Source organism: Maylandia zebra, linkage group LG15, assembly GCF_041146795.1.
Source record: "Maylandia zebra isolate NMK-2024a linkage group LG15, Mzebra_GT3a, whole genome shotgun sequence".
Lineage (NCBI taxonomy): Eukaryota > Metazoa > Chordata > Actinopteri > Cichliformes > Cichlidae > Maylandia > Maylandia zebra.
In genome coordinates this window covers 33,391,929-33,411,925 of record NC_135181.1, presented here as the reverse complement: position 1 = coordinate 33,411,925, position 19,997 = coordinate 33,391,929, and the positions used below count along the sequence as shown (strand labels likewise).

General features: G+C 44.1%; 1 protein-coding gene across 2 annotated transcripts in view; it reads right to left on the bottom strand.

The window, feature by feature from the left end:
• Positions 1 to 1,067: 1,067 nt before the first annotated feature.
• The window catches only part of cenpe (centromere protein E), a 28,291-nt gene continuing 9,361 nt past the window's right edge, over positions 1,068 to 19,997 (bottom strand). Inside the window, exons 24-56 of one of the 2 annotated variants that reach the window (XM_024800384.2) lie at positions 19,656 to 19,802; positions 19,281 to 19,460; positions 18,597 to 18,713; positions 18,335 to 18,505; positions 18,098 to 18,244; positions 17,619 to 17,840; positions 17,342 to 17,416; positions 17,136 to 17,249; positions 16,938 to 17,054; positions 16,700 to 16,840; positions 16,328 to 16,549; positions 13,699 to 13,860; positions 13,315 to 13,548; positions 12,165 to 12,398; positions 10,911 to 11,027; positions 10,649 to 10,819; positions 10,415 to 10,561; positions 9,924 to 10,157; positions 8,851 to 9,072; positions 8,683 to 8,769; positions 8,239 to 8,319; positions 7,539 to 7,658; positions 7,263 to 7,445; positions 6,967 to 7,176; positions 6,479 to 6,691; positions 6,087 to 6,290; positions 5,634 to 5,810; positions 5,438 to 5,538; positions 5,204 to 5,301; positions 4,943 to 5,078; positions 2,268 to 2,635; positions 2,146 to 2,184; positions 1,068 to 1,272 (exon numbers count right to left, since the gene is read on the bottom strand). In XM_024800384.2, coding sequence (XP_024656152.2) covers positions 1,196 to 1,272; positions 2,146 to 2,184; positions 2,268 to 2,635; positions 4,943 to 5,078; positions 5,204 to 5,301; positions 5,438 to 5,538; positions 5,634 to 5,810; positions 6,087 to 6,290; positions 6,479 to 6,691; positions 6,967 to 7,176; positions 7,263 to 7,445; positions 7,539 to 7,658; positions 8,239 to 8,319; positions 8,683 to 8,769; positions 8,851 to 9,072; positions 9,924 to 10,157; positions 10,415 to 10,561; positions 10,649 to 10,819; positions 10,911 to 11,027; positions 12,165 to 12,398; positions 13,315 to 13,548; positions 13,699 to 13,860; positions 16,328 to 16,549; positions 16,700 to 16,840; positions 16,938 to 17,054; positions 17,136 to 17,249; positions 17,342 to 17,416; positions 17,619 to 17,840; positions 18,098 to 18,244; positions 18,335 to 18,505; positions 18,597 to 18,713; positions 19,281 to 19,460; positions 19,656 to 19,802 — 5,268 coding nt within the window. In that variant the 3' untranslated portion in view covers positions 1,068 to 1,195. The remainder of the gene's footprint in view (positions 1,273 to 2,145; positions 2,185 to 2,267; positions 2,636 to 4,942; positions 5,079 to 5,203; positions 5,302 to 5,437; positions 5,539 to 5,633; positions 5,811 to 6,086; positions 6,291 to 6,478; positions 6,692 to 6,966; positions 7,177 to 7,262; positions 7,446 to 7,538; positions 7,659 to 8,238; positions 8,320 to 8,682; positions 8,770 to 8,850; positions 9,073 to 9,923; positions 10,158 to 10,414; positions 10,562 to 10,648; positions 10,820 to 10,910; positions 11,028 to 12,164; positions 12,399 to 13,314; positions 13,549 to 13,698; positions 13,861 to 16,327; positions 16,550 to 16,699; positions 16,841 to 16,937; positions 17,055 to 17,135; positions 17,250 to 17,341; positions 17,417 to 17,618; positions 17,841 to 18,097; positions 18,245 to 18,334; positions 18,506 to 18,596; positions 18,714 to 19,280; positions 19,461 to 19,655; positions 19,803 to 19,997) is intronic. The other variant, XM_024800385.2, reaches the window with a different exon arrangement.

Genomic DNA, 19,997 nt, shown 5'->3' with positions numbered 1-19,997 from the left:
GTAGCGCCTTGAACGCCTGGGAAAAACGCCGCTTTTTCAGCCATTCAGAAGGAGCGTTCAAGGCGCAACTCTCTGGCGTAAAATACGGTGTTCTACGGGGTCAAAACCGCCATAGGTGGCCAGTTCATGTTTTGTTTTCATATTCATGACATGTTTTAATGTTAATAGCAGCCTGTTAACACACAGCTGAACTTTGAACCTCTAAATTTGTTTCTTGTCAAGTTGTTCCCCTGCAGGAAGAGTGTTCCTTTCAGATAAAGTTATATTAATTGATCAAACTGTGTTTAAAGGTCCATTTCAGCCATTAAGATGATCCATAAACACATGGATAAGTGATCATGGAGGGAAAGCTTTGGGAGCGGGGGGCTTTACACTTCAGCCAATGTTCCTAGAACAAAAGTGTGACTGTCAGAGAACCTTTGGGGAACGTTCCCCGTTTGCTAAGAGCAATACTAAAAAGGGCACTTACAGTAGTTGTGGGCTGCACAGGTTTCAGAGGGGTCTGTGGTCACAGCGTACATTTATACCCAGTAGGGCATTAGAATGCTTTTGAATTTGAAAATGACTCTGGAAATATTAGAGTAAACAGTGTAATATGCCAATTGTAAGTGACAGGCCATCAAAAGTGAAGTGAAAAAAAAAACAAACAAAAAAACGTTTGCTGTGCAAATCTGAAACCTTTGATATACAACTCTGCATTTTAATTGACGCAGATGGATACCCCTCCCTGAGCAGTGGTTCTGCTCCAGGTTTCTTCCTGTTAAAAGGGGGTTTTTCTGAATGGCAAACCACAGATGAAAGACATGTTCTGTTAGGGTCCAGCGCACAAAGACACATTTAGGACCACTCTAAATCTGGTTCTGCAATTGTTTGGGTTTAGTGGAGCAAATCAAACTTGCCATTGCTGACTCATATTCTGATCAATGTTCAGGTTCTTTTGTTTAAAACCACAGCACCTAAAGAAGCTGATAAATCTAAAACATTACTAGAGCTAAGCTAAGATACATCGTTCACAGTGTAGATTTGTTGGAACAAGGTCAGTTGACTGAAATGTAACATAGACACCATTTAAGCACCTTATTAAACACATTTATTAAATTTCTTAGAACAGGATGAAAAGGGAAAAATGAAAGTGGGAAATAAAAGTACATAAACATTACAAACAAAGGTAAAAATACTGCTCTTTACAAACACGTTATTGTGTTTTACACATTTCTTCCTGTTTTGGAGACTTTGGCCACCACTCGTTTTTGTCCGTGTCCACAGTAACATCTGTAAATACACAAGACAAACACCACTAAATGAAAAACAAATACTGAAGCATTAATGGGAATTTTAGAAATATTATTATATTTATTCTAAAGATCTGTTTTTGTGCAGAGGCTAGTGACATCATACAGTCCTACCCAGTGATGTCACACTCCTCCACTGATTTACAGATAGCTGTAATGTACAGCAAGCTGTTAGTGAACAACAGCTAACTTGCTGCTCTTAAAAGACTTCAAACATGCGATTAGCAGGTGAAGATACATGGTGCATCTCTGTGTGGATGACTTTTTAGCTTTTGTTTGTCTGCAAGAAAACTGCAGACCAACCCTGAAACCTACTCTAAAACGCTGCAATGTTGTTAATGATGGTTTTCAATCATTTTTTTCCATGCCAAAAAAAGAAGAGTGTACCCAACTCATGTTCATAAATAAAGCACCTGCCTGAAGTCGAGGTTTGAAATTCTGTTAATGGTTTCCTCATTCAAGCCACTGAGTCACCACAAAACCCACTAAAGTGCAGCTGTAAGAGTTACTATACTGGTCACAGGGAGCTGGGTCTCCTAATGCATGCGTCTCTGACAAGGCTGATTTTTGCTTGTTACAAATACAAAAACTGCATCTCTACTATGGAACACTTTAAAATATAGAGTTCTATGTTTTAAAACACTAAAATAACAGGAGTAGCGTTATTCCTCCTGCTATTATTTTGGATTTATTCTCAAATGAAAGGGACCAGACCCCACTGAACAAGGTGGCCATGGCAGAAGAACATGTTACTGTGATTCTGAGAAGACCGGTGAAGTGCCATTAACCCGTGCTTCTGTTAGTATACCCCAAGTGACTGAACCCTACATCCCCACATGTTGTACGTTGTTACCCTGTTCTGGAGCTGCTGTTTCAGGAACACGGGAAACCTCTGACAAAACAAACGGCCAACATCTTTATGATATTCTGAAGCTTTTGAAAGAATGTGACAAAGTAGCCTACGCTGCAGTTTACCTGGAATGGTTCCAAGGCTCGAGTTGTCGAAGAACTGCTTGGGACAGTTTCGGGACAGTGTCTCAGAGCTTCCGCCCACATCAAAGAATCTGCTTTTGGGGGATTCGAGGAGAGAGGCCTTTGGCGAATCCAGCAGCTTTCTGGGTGACTCCAAACCCTTCCTGGGAGTGTCCAGGAGCTTCTTGGCAGGTATCAAAAACTTTTTAGGTGAGCTCAGCAGGTTAGAGGAGTCAGAGGTCATGGGAAAGCCCCTCTTGGTGGGAGTGCTAGGTGACTGAAGCTTGTCCTCTTCCACTTTGTTCCTCACCTTTAGTTTGATGGCTCTGTTCTTCCACTTGGTAATCTCAGCCTGCTGACTGGCAACCACACTGATGAGAAAGGAAGTCTGTGATTAGAGCTCGACTTCAATTTTTATGTCACAAAGTGATAACTATGGAATGTGATCTGTGTTTGTGCAGTGAGCGTTCAAACCAAACCACCATCAGGACAGCAACGGGCTTCATCTGAATGACAGTTTGTCTAAATATCTGATCAGATCTTAATCCTAGTGACACAACAACTTGTATTGTTGTCTTGGGAGACAATAGCACTGTCTATCAACTGGAAATAATTTGATGACTATTAATGTTGCTAAACCAGTTTCAGAGGATAACTGTACGGCAAAACCAATTAGAAAGAAACAGAAGAGAAAACTTAAAATAACACAAAAAAACAACAACAAAAATCCCAGAAACGTGAGAGATTGAGACACAGTTTGTAACATTGTTCACGCTTAAGGAAATGCTTAATCAGCAAAAAAAATGCATATGAACTTGAGTGTCATCCCATTTTTAATCCATAAGGTTTGATATGAGGTCAGGCGAGCCTTTTCAGTTCTTGCCTGCCATTAAAGATGCAAGAAGCAGCTGCAATATTCTCCTAAAGGGTGGACACGATCATACACGTCTTCAGCCCACGCGACGGCCACGTACAACGCACCAAGTTACAAAAATCAAGAGGTGCACGATCGGCCGATGCGCCACAAAGAAGGATGTGATATGTGATATCTTCAAATTAGCTTTTAATGCAGCAGTTATGTTAATATGAATCATCCTTGTTGTATAAATAAATATAATGCAAAAGGTGGCGACGTGCTTTACACCAGCGGTCCCCAACCCCCGGGCCTCGGACCGGTACCAGTCCGTGAGTCTTTGGTACCGGGCTGCGAGAGTTCAGGCTCAGGTGTGAAATGTATAGTTTTCAGGGTTTTTAATCGGTTTTCAGCGTTATTTTGTTATCATTTACTCTGTTTTCCTTGGTCTTTTCACGTGTGTTATGAATAAATTCTCTTTTTTTCAGTACTGGTACTAGTTTTATTTTGTTGTATTTATCCGCGACACATTAAAGGCCGGTCCATGAAAATATTGTCGGGCATAAACCGGTCCGTGGCGCAAAAAAGGTTGGAGACCGCTGCTTTACACTACTGCAAACAATGTTTTTGGATTGTGCTTGTTTATCTAAGGCTTGGATGCAGCTGCTCTCAAGCTCTCTATGCACTGTTCTTTCAAGCTGATCTGAAGGTCACATGAAGTTTGGTCTACCACTTTATGGCAGAGTTGATGTCGTTCCCCATTTTTGTGTTAATACCAGCGACCCGTTGTTTCACAAATGTTTGTAGAAGCTGTCTGCATGCTTGGATGCTTGATTCTATACACCTGTGGCCATGGAAATGACTGAACACCTGAATTCAGTGATTTGGATGGGCGAGTACAGCACAGTGCAGGTATAGATGATATTGATGGAGCAATACAGGGACATATGCATAGACAGTACAGAAGTAAATATGGAAAGTAGCATTTTAGATTCAAGATCTTATACCAGTTCAATGTTTCCCTGTTTGAGGGAGTTGTTCTACAAATGTTACTCCTTTACCACAAAAAAAAGAAAAAAGAAAAGTGTCTTATTGGAACAAATGGAGATTTACACTCAAACAGATTTGATATCATTTCACGGTAAAATAATAAAAACTCTGAATTTCAACATGCATTTAAAATGGGTCAGTCAGCTTTAAGCTAATTAAAGATGATTGAAGGTTAATAATGCTATACTGATGCTATTATATTAAGTTTTAATGCTGCTTCCATATGCAGACATTTTGTCTGCATATGGCACTAAAGCATGACTAATCAAATGGGTGGTTATTTATCAAACAGGCAGCAGTGCATTTGTATTTTTACAGTTCACCATCAAATTTCCAATCATTATAATGTAGGATTCCTCAGAGTGAGTGTTACTGTATGTCAGATTTACAAATGACCTGCTGCGTGTGCTAAAGAAGGCACTGCAACGTATGCAGATGGTAGTACAATCTGCTGATAGTAGAGAAGAGAAATTAAGAAAACACAGCAAGAGGAATTGCTGTTAATCACTCAGTGGGTTTCTGAGTCAAAGAGGGGGCTAAAATGTTTGATGTTGTAGCCGACCAAACACTGTTACAGTCAACTCGAACCAATAACAGTTGCTAAGACGGGCATTTCAGTCATCATGTCCATGATAGCTGGAAGAAGAGCCACAGTAACACAAGCTGTGTGTAGAATGTTAATGATTCCACAGCAGTAAACATCACTCAAAGTGTTTTCTACTTTAAACACACGTAGCGATTGTATCGGTTGCAAAGACAGTGCTGATGCCGTTACCTTTCCAGTTCTGTGATTTTCATGTGAAGCTGGCTGACTTCCTTCTCCAGCTTGGATTTCTCCATCAGAATACTGCTGCTGACCACAGAACTCCTGGGGTTGGTCAGTCTGGCATGAAGGTCTTTACCCTGCAAGACTGATTCCAACATGAATGCATCATTTAAACATGCTCCTCTTTCAATGGTTACACCTGAATTAGTTATTCATCGGTCAGATTTCTTTGTTTGTTAGCAGATATACATGCACAGCGCTGACACTTACACGACTCTTCTCCCTCCTGTTGGGATTTTCTCAAAGTCTCTTTAAGCTTCCTCAGTAACTCTTCTTTTTCCTCCAACAGTGTGTTCATCGCCTGGATCCTGGAAGACAGAATGCCAGTCATTAGAGTCAGCAGTCCTGCAGCAGGCCACAGGTCTTGACACCACTGACCCTGAAAACCACAGTGGAGAAAAACTAACAAACAAAAGTGCAAGAACGAATTCAATAGCTCTTTACTCTCGTTTGTGTTCGTCGGATGCTGAGCTGAGCTTCATCTCCAACTGCAACAGCTTGGTCTGAAGCTTCTCCAGCTCAGCCACACTGGGTGATGATTTTTTCTGAACCAAGGAGGACAAAGATCATCGTACCAGCTACTCATTCGTCAGATAACCAAACTGAAGTGCAGCTGCGCTGTTATATGAAACCAACAAACCTCAGATTCTCGAATTTTGCTCTTCAGAGCTTGTATAGCGTTCTCTTTCTCTTCAACTAGTGCACGGTTGTCCTGCAGCTCAGTCTGCAGGAGTTGTGTTGCCTCTTTGTGGTTGGAAACTTTGGCATCAGCTTTGATGCGTGCCTCCTCCAGCTGCTCAGTTTGAATATGCAGAGCCTGAAAGTGAAACACATTCTTCATTATTATCTGTGGCTCTCAACTTCACCAAAACAAACAGTGCATTGGTCGGGGACTAGTTTGGGTGGTGAATGAATCCACCATTGGATGCTCCGATTTCTAGTAGCAAGCTGGTGTCTGTAAGCGTGTGTGTGTGTGTGAGAGAGACTGTGTGTTTTCATGGTAATGAAGGAACACATCACCCAGTACTAACTGATGTTTCAACTGCTTTGAACAAGAGAAGGAAAGAAATAAGAAACCGTGTGGCAAACACACTTTCACTTTTTCCTCTGCGTGTTTCAGCTGAGAAGCTAGCTGCTGGGTTTCCTTCAGCAGAGCTGCGACTGTCAGAAGCGCTCCCTCCTCCAGCGCCTGCAGCAAAGTGGAACTTTTGCTTTTCACCTCCCTAAGGTGAGACTCTGCCTCAGCCTCCAGCTGTTTTAGCTCTTCAAACGGACCCTTCTGCTCATCAGTGATACTCTATGGGAGGTAGGTGGAAAAAAAGAGCAATGCGGTAAATATCATTTAAAAGATTTCTTCTAATCCAAACTAACCAATCCCCCCAAGCAGTCTGTGATGTGCATCTAGATTAAGAGCCAATCATTTGATTCATTCTGAGAGCTGGAATTATCCATTCAGAGAAATCTTTGTCAAACACGTCAACTGACCTGCAGAAGACATTTCTTGCTTTGTATCCCCGCCGTTCTGCGGTCAGACTCCAGCTCCAGGATGCTGTCCAGCCCACTGAAGCTAATTGGCTGGTTGGTGATCAGGACCTGCAGCTGCTTATTGAACTTGAATCGTTCTTGAATCTCATCCTTCAGCTCAAGGAGGTAGGAGGTCATGTGGTCCCAGAGCTTGTCCAAAATGCTGCTCATTTTCTACAAAAATCAGCAAAGTCACCATAAAGTACCAGTGATGGAGAAGTGGATGCACATGAACAGGAGGGAGTAAAATCAAATCTATCTCCAGCTTCAACAAGTAACAACCTTTGTTGCAAGACTGACAATACAGCTTGTTATACACCACGTGACTAATAATGATAAAGTAGACACCAGAAAAGTACAGTCTTCTTCTCAACTTCTCAGAAGCTGGTTTCTTTGAATGGGACAGAGAGAGCGTCCAAGTGTTTCAGGGGGCAGGGCAGAAGGCTCACCTCCATGTAAAGTTGCCTCCTGTCCAGCAGCTCAGGCAGTCTCTGCTGCCACAGTGCGTCAAAGCCCTCGACTTGAACAGAGTGGCTGGGCGCCTGCGCTCTGCATAGAAGCACATCCTGCAGCCGTCTCTCCTCGAAGACGGCCAAGTCGTTTTTCACCAGCTCCTCAAAAATGTTCCTGTAGCCAAGTGCCTTCACACGCAGCAGCTCCTGTGGGAAAAGGACCAGAGATGACTTCATTCAAAGACCAGCATATTTAGGAAATTTTGTAGTACAGTCAAACTACAGCCAGTTACTTGAATTTTTCTGAGATTTTCATCAGTTGACTGTCCCAGCTGAAAGACCGCATCATAGGCATCCTTGGTGGCCTTGGGAAGAGGATGCTTCAGGGAACGCCGCTCCCTCAGGCCCTTGTCCTGAGTTATATTGTCATAACTACAACAAGTGTTTATGAATTGCTGGAACCTTTTGAAGGACTCCTATAATGACAAGAACCAGGTAGCATCAGAGTTATGATCACACTGCATGCTAGAAAGACATTTGAGCTGCAGAGCAGTCAGTGAAGCCGTTACCTCAAGCTGTGTGTCTTGCAGTTGTGACGACAGCAGCTCCTTAGCCCCGCTGGTGCTCGGCTCTGACCTGCTGAGCTGCTCTCTGAGAGCAGAGATGGTTGCGTTCGCGTCGCTGAGCAACTGGAAATGAAAATAAAATCACAGTCAGCATTTAGCCATCCTCAACTTTATGCCAGCGATTTATTCTTGCGTGTAATTGACATTCCAGCTTTTCATCTGCGTAGAAACTCTCTATTAAAGAATGTCACTTCTGACAAGCTAGCTAAAATATGAGATTCCCTCCAGTCCACCTAAATATAGTGCCTTTCTACTTTACCTGAGCTCTGATGAATGCATTCACACACGTTCACACCAGTCAATCCAAGTCGGGAATAATGGAAAAGGGGCATTATTACTGCAGCCCACTAGGGGCCTCAGTTCACAATTTGGGAACCACTGTTTTACAGCAATACTGAACAGAGCACCATGTTTGTGTCCCTGCCATACAAGACAGGAAGTATCAGCACTCTCCAACTCAGTCCTCAGCTTTTAATCATAAATGGACTGGTGCTTACATCACACGTCTCAGTAATCCGCACACTATGTTCAGTGTCTTGCCCAAGGATAATTCAGCATGCAGATTAGAGGAGCTGTGGACTGCATTATCATAATCCAAAATTATGGTTCTAAAAAGAGGAAACAAATGAGAGCAAAGACTCACCTGCTGCACTGCATCTGCTTCACTTTCAGCCTGAGCGCGTCTTTCTGTGTGCATTTGAACTTGCTCTTTAAGCTGCAGTATCTGACAAAAACAGAGCAGGTCGAGGTGTGAGCATGCAACACAGCTAACAACAGTGCTAACTGGGATGGAACCCATTTAGACCAATGGAAAAGGCTTTGAAAGTGGGGCTCATCCATGTTTAGAAAAATTGTCAAAAACCACCAGCTGGAGGATCAAAAACCGAGAGCACTCAGTAAATCGACATGCACTTCTTCGGTGTAGGCAAGGCTGCAGAGGTTAGGATACACTTATGCAGGGAATGCCGACGTGCATTTGTAACATTAAATGTGTGTCAGTGGTAGGTGGTCGGGCTAGCTTCCCCACAGCTTTCATACTAATGTAAGCATCCACAGTCGAAACAAGCAGAAAATGACTGGGACCTACGTCTTGTTGCAGCTTGGCTTCTTGCTCTCCTCTCTCAGGCTGCTGCTGCATGTTCAGCTGACTCAGCTTGTCCTGGATGGCTGAGATCTGCAGATGAATGAGAAAATGTGATCAAGTTTCCAGGCTGCTCTTCCTGTTCTCGGTCACTTTAGAATAGCACTAATTTACCATCTGCATCCTGTCCTCCAGCTCTGCCCGGAGCTGCTGCTTCTCCTGCGTCAGACCCTTCAGGATCTTCTGCAGCTCGTCTCTCTCCTCGCTGACAGACGTCACTCTGCACAGCAGCTTCTCCATCTCCTCGGTGGAGGTCTGAGTGCTGAGCTCCTTCTCAGACAGCAGCCGTGCTCCTTCTGCTTCAGCCATTTTCAATGCATCGGTCAGAGTCCTTATCTGTAAAAGACACGATTGGCTTTTTCACTTAAATGAAATTTCATAGATGTTTACAGAAGCAAGATAAGACATGAACCTGCTGATTTAAAGAACACAGGCAGATCAATGACCCTGTCTTTCTGCACAAACACAACAAGTCCATGAGACAGAAACGCAGCTAACGTTGCAGTACAACACCTCCCAGTGAAAACTAGGATCTACGGACGCTAGAAGACCGACTGAGAACCTCCTGAGGTCAGAAAGTATTGTATTGCTGTTAGCAGCGTGGAATAAGACAGGGACACGTTCGTCACCAGTATTATTCCTTACGGTCACATGGATGGTTGGAAGGACAGAAAGACATCAATCCAGTGGACAAGGTGAATACCAGCGAGTCTTACAGTAATAATCAAATACATGAAGTACAGTAGAAAGCTACTATTGGACTGCTACACCTGTATCAGTCCTGGGAGAATCACTACACTTATTATGTAGATGGATCAGTGAAACTAACAGTACGGAGTCTGAAAATCTGATGAAGCTAAAAAACACCAAAGATGTTGTTTTTCTATGAAGGAGCACATTTTCCTCATCACTGTGCATGTGTTGAATTTACTTCTTCATCACAGTTGATGTGGACAGTAATATAGGTCTATATAACACACATCACTGTGTAGAAAAGAGGCTTCATATTGTACCATAAAGACAGCTGCTATCAACATGCAATTGGCAAAGGACAGAAGGAAAAACTCCCTTTTAACAGGAAGAAACCTCCAGCAGAAGCAGGCTGAGCAAGGGGCGACCATCTGCTGCCACTTGTTTGGTGGTAAGGAAGAGAAGGAGAGAAGAAAAGCTGGAGCTGTCAATCAGACCTCAGACTGCAGCGTCTCCACCCTGTCCTCCAGCTCTGCCCGGAGCTGCTGCTTCTCCTGCGTCAGACCCTTCAGGATCTCCTGCAGCTCGTCTCTCTCCTCGCTGACAGACGTCACTCTGCACAGCAGCTGCTCCATCTCCTCGGTGGAGGTCTGAGTGCTGAGCTCCTTCTCAGACAGCAGACTGTCTCTCTCTGCTCTCACACTCTCCAGCTCCTCAGTCAAAGCCTTTACCTGTCAGTGAAAACATAAATCTAAACAACCCCAACAAGCTCCACTTGCATTTTGAAGCACACAAAAGAGTTTCATCTGTGCATTCTGTAGTGCTGCAATGTGTCTCTTCCCATGCGCTTAATACTTTATTACTTAAAAGAGGCAGCAGTCACTGAAAAATTGACTTTTATAATTGGGTGTGGTTAGAGATGACATTAGATCGGCACGTCTTCCTGACCATGTATGCTACACAGAGAAAAGCACCCCGAAAGTCTTACATGTGTTTGCAGTTCCACCAGCTTATCATTGTGCTCACTGGGAAGCCCATCCAGCTTCAATATTTGTTCTTCTAGCTCTTTGATCTGCTTCTTTTGCTCGCAGTTTTGCCCCAGGGCCGTCCTCAGTTCCTCCTGATTCACAATCATCTGTAAAGAGAGAAAAAAAAAGTTTGCTTTGACACAAACCTGATAGAAGAACAGTAGCACGAAGGAAGAGTAGAAACAGCAACTTACCATTTCCACATTTTCCTGCAGGTCCGTCCTGAGCTGGTCTCTCTCAGCAGTGAGAGAAGCCAAGGTAGCGCTCAGCTTCTCCACATCCTCCGATTCCCTCTGAAAGGTCGTCATCAGGAGAGCCTCTTTCTCATCTCGCACACACTGCAGCTCCTGTGATAGCCTCAGCATCTGTCACATTTCCAGCTGTCACAACTCTGACTCGAGGACTCATTTAGAGTCCACACACTGAGCAACAAGCCTGAAATAACATATCACTTACCTTCTCCCCTAAATCAGACTCTTTCTGCTCATGAGCTTTCACGAGATCTGAATTCTTTTCTTTTTGTGTTTGAAGCTCATCCTGAACAGACGGTAGAACAACCTGCATCTCAGCAACCTGGAAAACAAGCAAACATCACGTAACAACTTATTCGTGTATCGCTTTTCACACATAAAAGTCACAAAGTTCAAGTACGACACAGTTCATATCCGAACAGATAAACATGTCAGCAGAAGGCCTCATAAAACGGAAAATTGTTTTTTTCATGCTCATTAAGGTGAGGTTAGAGACAGCAGTCTAAGCAGAGGAGCCAGACCTCCCCCTACAACTTCAGTAGCTGTTGAACGGATAAAGTTGTGGTGTACCAGTGGTTAGAAATACTATTATTACTTTAGTACTACTTTAACACAAAGTCAGGGCTGACCAGGGACCATTGCTGCGAGTCACACTGCGCAGCATAAAGGCCCTTTGACAACAGACGTGGCAGCTAAGGATCCAAAATTTGTTGCACTGACCGCTGCACTCTGTCGTTTTTTGCACCAGTTCTAAGTGTACTAGATGCGCCTGCTCCTTGTCGTTTCAAAGCATGGATCTCTCCGACTTTATATCCTCTACAAGAGTTTGTGTTGTATTATCTTTAAATGTTCAATAAAAACATGTATTGCACATTCACAACGAAGAAAGCTTTGTAACTATCCCGACCAGTGAAGAGTGTGTCATTTCCACAATACAGCTTTCCCTCTGAAGTCCACAGAGCTGTTGAAAAGGCTCTGGAGGTCCCTGTGTAAGCACGTAAACCTGTGACATAAAAATTAACTGAACTCTGACATACACAGAATGTTTTCATTCATGGTGATGAAGGAAAACGCTGGCACGTGAAAGGGCATTTACCCTACCAGGACCTGAGGTAAAGCAGTAAAGCACCCCACTAACAGCCAAACTCATCTGTTCTCTGATTGGATTGTTAAGTTTGTGATTTACATGACATTGCCCAATCAGCTGAAAGGAGGAAAAATTGGGTCAAAATTTGTACTCGTAAGTTGAAACTCACACACAGCCAAGGAAGTTGAGTGCAGAGTTTTACACATATAGTTTTTTTGCTTTGTATTTGTAACCAGACCTTAACAAAAATAAATAAATAAATTTTGTTAAAATTCCATTTAACAGGAAGAAAGCAGAAGCAGGCTGAGGGAGGGGCGACCAAGGGGTGAGGGGAAAAGAAGAGAAGAAAAGCTGGAGATGTCAATCACAGACCTCAGACTGCAGTGTCTCCACCCTGTCCTCCAGCTCTGCCCGGAGCTGCTGCTTCTCCTGCCTCAGACCCTCCAGGATCTCCTGCAGCTCGTCTCTCTCCTCGCTGACAGACGTCACTCTGCACAGCAGCTTCTCCATCTCCTCTGTGGAGGTCTGAGTGCTGAGCTCCTTCTCAGACAGCAGCCGTGCTCCTTCTGCTTCAGCCATTTTCAATGCATCGGTCAGAGTCCTTATCTGTAAAAGACACGATTGGCTTTTTCACTTAAATGAAATGTCATTGATATTTAAAGAAGCAAGATAAGACATGAACCTGCTGATTTAAAGAACACAGGCAGATCAATGACCCTGTCTTTCTACACAAACAGCTCTCTTGCACTGAGGACACCCTAAAACTAAATGTCATTAACATGAGAAAATCCAAAAAGACTACAAAAAGTCCATGAGACAGAAACGCAGCGAACGTTGCAGTACAACACCTCCCAGTGAAAACTAGGATCTACGGACGCTAGAAGACCGACTGAGAACCTCCTGAGGTCAGAAAGTATTGTATTGCTGTTAGCAGCGTGGAATAAGACAGGGACACGTTCGTCACCAGTATTATTCCTTACGGTCACATGGATGGTTGGAAGGACAGAAAGACATCAATCCAGTGGACAAGGTGAATACCAGCGAGTCTTACAGTAATAATCAAATACATGAAGTACAGTAGAAAGCTACTATTGGACTGCTACACCTGTATCAGTCCTGGGAGAATCACTACACTTATTATGTAGATGGATCAGTGAAACTAACAGTACGGAGTCTGAAAATCTGATGAAGCTAAAAAACACCAAAGATGTTGTTTTTCTATGAAGGAGCACATTTTCCTCATCACTGTGCATGTGTTGAATTTACTTCTTCATCACAGTTGATGTGGACAGTAATATAGGTCTATATAACACACATCACTGTGTAGAAAAGAGGCTTCATATTGTACCATAAAGACAGCCGCTATCAACATGCAATTGGCAAAGGACAGAAGGAAAAACTCCCTTTTAACAGGAAGAAACCTCCAGCAGAAGCAGGCTGAGCAAGGGGCGACCATCTGCTGCCACTTGTTTGGTGGTAAGGAAGAGAAGGAGAGAAGAAAAGCTGGAGCTGTCAATCAGACCTCAGACTGCAGCGTCTCCACCCTGTCCTCCAGCTCTGCTCGGAGCTGCTGCTTCTCCTGCGTCAGACCCTCCAGGATCTCCTGCAGCTCGTCTCTCTCCTCGCTGACAGACGTCACTCTGCACAGCAGCTGCTCCATCTCCTCGGTGGAGGTCTGAGTGCTGAGCTCCTTCTCAGACAGCAGACTGTCTCTCTCTACTCTCACACTCTCCAGCTCCTCAGTCAGTCTCTGAATCTGTGCAGAAACACAAAGGTCAGTCCAAACTGTGACTTTAAACAGTGAAAGACATGAAAATGGTGGCTGAATGTAACAAAGGGATGCACACAGCAAAACTGCTGACTGTACACATGTTAGAATAAAGCAAGTATAGAAACTTAGTCCTGCCTGGTCTGTGAGCTCTTGTAACTGGAGGGTACTGCCTGCATCTTTGCCACTGTTCGGCCTGCTCTCCAGGTCTGCCTTTTCACTCTTCAGCAGGTTGATCTCATCTTGTAGGATTCTGATGTTCTCCTGAGAAACCCTCAGCTCCTCCTGGTTCTCAGTCATCTGAAAAGTTTTACCCACCATGACTATACAAGTCGACTCTGATAGTTTCAGCAATGCTACGGTTATTCCATACACAGAGAGAAGTATTTTTCTCTCACTGATGAATTCAAAAACTTCTGTAAAACATTGGCTAGAAATGCACGCGAGGACTCAACGCACGGAACAGGCCGTGTGTGACACTTGTAGGGAGGTGCAGGTTACAAATAAAGGGTTTTATTAATGGGTTTGTGGTTATGCCGTAGCTATGGTATAATTTCTTTCTTTGTACAAGATTCCTAGAATTTTTGCCACGAATAACTGATGTTTTAAGAAAAACCACATTAAAATTTCTTCTGTTAAGTTTTTTTTATATAATAGTTAATATGCCTTATTGATCACGATATTGCAGAGATTAAAACACTGGTTTGAATTGTTGAATGGACTGATTCTTATATAGCGCTTCTCTACTCTCACGGAGTACTCAAAGCGCTCAAGACAATATGCCTCATTCACCCAATCACACCCATTCTCACAAGCACTTTATCTACACTTAGTGCTTTTCTAATGACATTCATACTCCGATGGATGCATCGGAGAGCAAGTTGGGGTTAGTATCTTGCCCAAGGATACTTGACATGCAGACTGGAGGAGCCAGGGATCGAACCACCGACAGTAGGTGACCTGCTCTACATCCTGAGCTACAGCCACCCTGCGGTGTGTGCAAAGAGCAGGGACTTATCAACGCGAGCTTATGACCTGCGCTTACTGGGAATTCCTCGTTCATGGGAAATAATTGCAATCCTCAATCCGTATCACGAGTGGGGTTCAACGGGTTACCCACGCCTCTCGGCGAAGGGTAGACACATGCTGATCCACTCAGTGTGGCGCGCGTGCAGCCCCGGACATCTAAGGGCATCACAGACCAGTGATGCAGTTGGCTCTACTGCTCTGGTTTAGGATGGATCTCTTTAAATCTGATATCCCGTCACGATGTTAGAAATTCAAACTCGATAAAGATATCAGAGAACTCACTAAATTAAGGTTGGGCGATATGTAAAAATTTTCCAATTGACAATCGTCAGTCCGATAACCGTTGATAGGTGATATACTTGTGCAGGTGCAGACTTTTTGATAGGCGGAGCAACGTAACAATGTACAGGCTCATATATAACTGACTGACAACTGCTTAATAGGTTACTAGCTTAGTTTTACTGATCTCTAAAATTCCTCCTGAAGTGTTGACAAACGTCAACTACTTCATTAGTTAGTGAGGGGAGGAGCTCTGTGTCTGTGTGAACTTGTGTGTCAGCTAAAGGAGGCAAAGGCAACACAGTTGATTTCAATACTGCTGCAAATAGTGAATGACCACCACCACATCGTGGTAGAGGGGTATTCTAGTGATGCCAGGAGCAATCTCGTTGTGAGCATTGACGCTTGCAGCTTGGCATTTCTCTCCATGCCAGATATTCTTGGGCAAGACACCAACAAGAAGTTGCTATATGAATACATGTGGATATTAGATAGACAGCACTTAAGCATAGAAAGAAAAAAGTGCTTGTATGAATGAGGCAAGTTGTATGAAACGCTTCGAGTGCTCAGAGTAGAACAGCGCTACATAAGGACCAGTCCATTTAACATTTGCTGATGACATACCAAGTATGAATCTACTGAAACAAACAATATATCCAGTGAGATGCTGTAAGTCAAATGCAAACACAAAAGTAGTGCACGTTGATTTGACATAAAAGCAAATTGTTTTTATATAGCGCTTTTCTGTTTTATAGTGTAAGGTAAATACTCTACAATAATACAAAGAAAACAGAGAACCCCAACAATCACATGACCCCCTATGAGTGAGCGCTTTGGTGACAGCTCTGCTGGAGGTTTCTTCTATTTTAACATGAAGTAACCTCCAGCAGACCCAGGCCAGTAAAAACAATCTTCCATCCATCCATTCGCTTCCGCTTATCCTTTTCAGGGTCGCGGGGGGCGCTGGAGCCTATCCCAGCTGTCATAGGGCGAAAGGCGGGGTACACCCTGGACAGGTCGCCAGTCTGTCGCAGGGCTAACACACAGGGACAGACAACCATTCACACTCACATTCACACCTAGTGACAATTTGGATTAATCAATTAACCTATCCCCACAAGCTGCATGTCTTTGGACGGTGGGAGGAAGCCGGAGTACCCGGAGAGAACCCACGCAAACACGGGGAGAACATGCAAACTCCACACAGAAAGACCCCGGCCTGATGGTGGAATTGAACTCAGGACCTTCTTGCTGTGCACGGTGGCTAGCACTGTTGCCGCACAGCAAGAAGGTCCTGAGTAAAAACAATCTTTAAATTTAAAATTGATTTAAAATCCAACAATTAGGATCATGATGGTGATGGCATACAGGGCAAATATCATACTGTGTGCACTCATCAGAAAACCCAACCGGGCTAAAAAAATAAATACTGAAATTCTGATTTTGGTTAAGCTTTTACCATCTCCACCCTGTCCTCCAGCTCTGCCCGGAGCTGCTGCTTCTCCTGCCTCAGACCCTCCAGGATCTCCTGCAGCTCGTCTCTCTCCTCGCTGACAGACGTCACTCTGCACAGCAGCTTCTCCATCTCCTCGGTGGAGGTCTGAGTGCTGAGCTCCTTCTCAGACAGCAGACTGTCTCTCTCTGCTCTCACACTCTCCAGCTCCTCAGTCAGTCTCTGAATCTGTGCAGAAACACAAAGGTCAGTCCAAACTGTGACTTTAAACAGTGAAAGACATGAAAATGGTGGCTGAATGTAACAAAGGGATGCACACAGTAAAACTGCTGACTGTACACATGTTAGAATAAAGCAAGTATAGAAAATTAGTCCTGCCTGGTCTGTGAGCTCTTGTAACTGGAGGGTACTGCCTGCATCTTTGCCACTGCTCGGTCTGCTCTCTGTCTGTTCCTTCTGAAGCAACAGGGCATCTCTCTCTGCTCGGGCGCTGTCAAGCTCCTCAGAGAGGTTCGTTAACTGTTAAAAGGGAAGGTACCCAAATTATTGTTGTAGACAAAAGAGCAAATTTAAAAACTTCATTCATTAATGATGAATGTTATTCAATGTAAGTCACCTGATGTGTAAAGTCCACTTCCTTTTGCTCATAGAGTTGCACACGATCACACAGCTTTTGTTTCTGCTCCTTTAGCTCCTCTTGAAGACACTGAAGTAGACAGTTGGTCTCCTCGACCTGAAAGTAAGAAAACATGGACAATTACCTCCAAGGCACAGCAGGTATCCAGCTTAGTGAAACATGTTGCAGGGAACAAACCTGTAGTTTCAGCTGAGCCTGCGTTTCTTGACCAACTCTTTCGAGATCGCAGTTTTTATTTTGTTCTTTGAGCTGCTCTTGAAGGGAATGCATGAGACTTTGAGCCTCAGCAGCCTAAAAATAAAAGGGGAAAATAAGGTATTTGTTCAACAAATGAAAGACAAAATGTTTGACACTCCCAGTGTGACCATAAACAAAACCCTCACCGTGACTGTACTACGCTGCAGATCACCCTCCAACTGGCTCTTCTCCTCTGTGACAGCCTGCAGAGCACCCTGCAGCTGCTCAATCGGGGAAAGGAAAGAGCAAGGTTTTTGTTTATTTCTTGCCCCCGAACAGGCAGGTTTGCATGCTGTTTGCTAAGTGACATTTTTCTTATTGTCAAAAAAATCTCAAGATAATGTTTCAGTCTACTGCTAAGCAAACACATGCCTGTGTTTAAAAAGGGGGTGGAATCAATAAATAAATGGACTGATTACAAACCATCTCCACCCTGTCCTCCAGCTCTGCCCGGAGCTGCTGCTTCTCCTGCGTCAGACCCTCCAGGATCTCCTGCAGCTCGTCTCTCTCCTCGCTGACAGACGTCACTCTGCACAGCAGCTTCTCCATCTCCTCTGTGGAGGTCTGAGTGCTGAGCTCCTTCTCAGACAGCAGACTGTCTCTCTCTGCTCTCACACTCTCCAGCTCCTCAGTCAAAGCCTTTACCTGTCAGTGAAAACATAAATCTAAACAACCCCAACGAGCTCCACTTGCATTTTGAAGCACACAAAAGAGTTTCATCTGTGCATTCTGTAGTGCTGCAATGTGTCTCTTCCCATGTGCTTAATACTTTATTACTTAAAAGAGGCAGCAGTCACTGAAAAATTGACTTTTATAATTGGGTGTGGTTAGAGATGACATTAGATCGGCACGTCTTCCTGACCATGTATGCTACACAGAGAAAAGCACCCCGAAAGTCTTACATGTGTTTGCAGTTCCACCAGCTTATCATTGTGCTCACTGGGAAGCCCATCCAGCTTCAATATTTGTTCTTCTAGCTCTTTGATCTGCTTCTTTTGCTCGCAGTTTTGCCCCAGGGCCGTCCTCAGTTCCTCCTGATTCACAATCATCTGTAAAGAGAGAAAAAAAAAAAAGTTTGCTTTGACACAAACCTGATAGAAGAACAGTAGCACGAAGGAAGAGTAGAAACAGCAACTTACCATTTCCACATTTTCCTGCAGGTCCGTCCTGAGCTGGTCTCTCTCAGCAGTGAGAGAAGCCAAGGTAGCGCTCAGCTTCTCCACATCCTCCGATTCCCTCTGAAAGGTCGTCATCAGGAGAGCCTCTTTCTCATCTCGCACACACTGCAGCTCCTGTGATAGCCTCAGCATCTGTCACATTTCCAGCTGTCACAACTCTGACTCGAGGACTCATTTAGAGTCCACACACTGAGCAACAAGCCTGAAATAACATATCACTTACCTTCTCCCCTAAATCAGACTCTTTCTGCTCATGAGCTTTCACGAGATCTGAATTCTTTTCTTTTTGTGTTTGAAGCTCATCCTGAACAGACGGTAGAACAACCTGCATCTCAGCAACCTGGAAAACAAGCAAACATCACGTAACAACTTATTCGTGTATCGCTTTTCACACATAAAAGTCACAAAGTTCAAGTACGACACAGTTCATATCCGAACAGATAAACATGTCAGCAGAAGGCCTCATAAAATGGAAAATTGGTTTTTTCATGCTCATTAAGGTGAGGTTAGAGACAGCAGTCTAAGCAGAGGAGCCAGACCTCCCCCTACAACTTATGCAGGGTAGCACAGGTCAGATCAGGCCAGTCGAGAGATGGAACCTTTGCAGCGTGTCCTGGGTACACGCTGGGTTTCCTCTCAGTAGGACCCAGACCAGCTGAGGTGACATCCTTGTCACATGCCTGAAGTGCCTCAGCTGGTTTCTGTTGATGCGGAGAAGCAGCAGCTCTACTGAACTCCACCCCAGTGACTGAACTTCTCAACCCATCTCTAAGACCCCTGACAACATGGCCCCTGAGTTTACCGCGACCCACAAACGCCTCCACCGCAGTAAAGGGGCAATTCACAGATACTCCAGTGTTATCTGGTTGTCCTATATTTCTTACAGAAACACTGACCACTCTCTCACCTTGTCCACGTGTTCTTGCAGCTTCAACCTGAGCTCGTCTCTCTCTGCGGTCACAGATGTTACAGCAGAGAGCAGCTTCTCCGTCTCCTCTGCAAACCTCTGATCAGCAGTGCTCTGCTCGGACAGGAGCTCGGCTTTCTCAGCTCGCACACACCGAAGTTCTTCATTTAACTGGCTGATCTAAATAAATACATACAATTCTGTTTTTGTCATAGCTATACGAATCACAGTCTTCAAGACACTCACATGTGCAGTTGAATGATATCAGCTAAACTGTAAAACTGTATTATCGAATGATTTTAACTCTTTTTCTGTTGATGGGCTAATGGTTGCACATGTGCTCAGCTGTAATAAGAGCAGCTATCAGTGTCATACTTGTTCTTGAAGCTCTCTGCTAATCTCCTCCTCAGTGCTTCTGGAAGCTTCGCTGTCAGCAAGCTTCTCCTCCAAATCCTTGATCAGCTGCTGCACGTCGCTCAGTTTTCCTTCCAGAGCTCCTCGCTTCTGCTCACTTCCTTCAAGCTGAAGGAAAACATGACAACAGTTGTTTGGAAAGCCGTACGTATAAATGTTTTGTCTCTTCAGACATAACTGCACACACTCTGGAGGACTATTAAACTTGATATCATTTTAAGCCCGATCCAGAGATTTTTATCCTGGATGACTAAGCCGAGACTTCCCTCAGCCTCACTGAAAGGCTTTCCCTTTGACTCATTA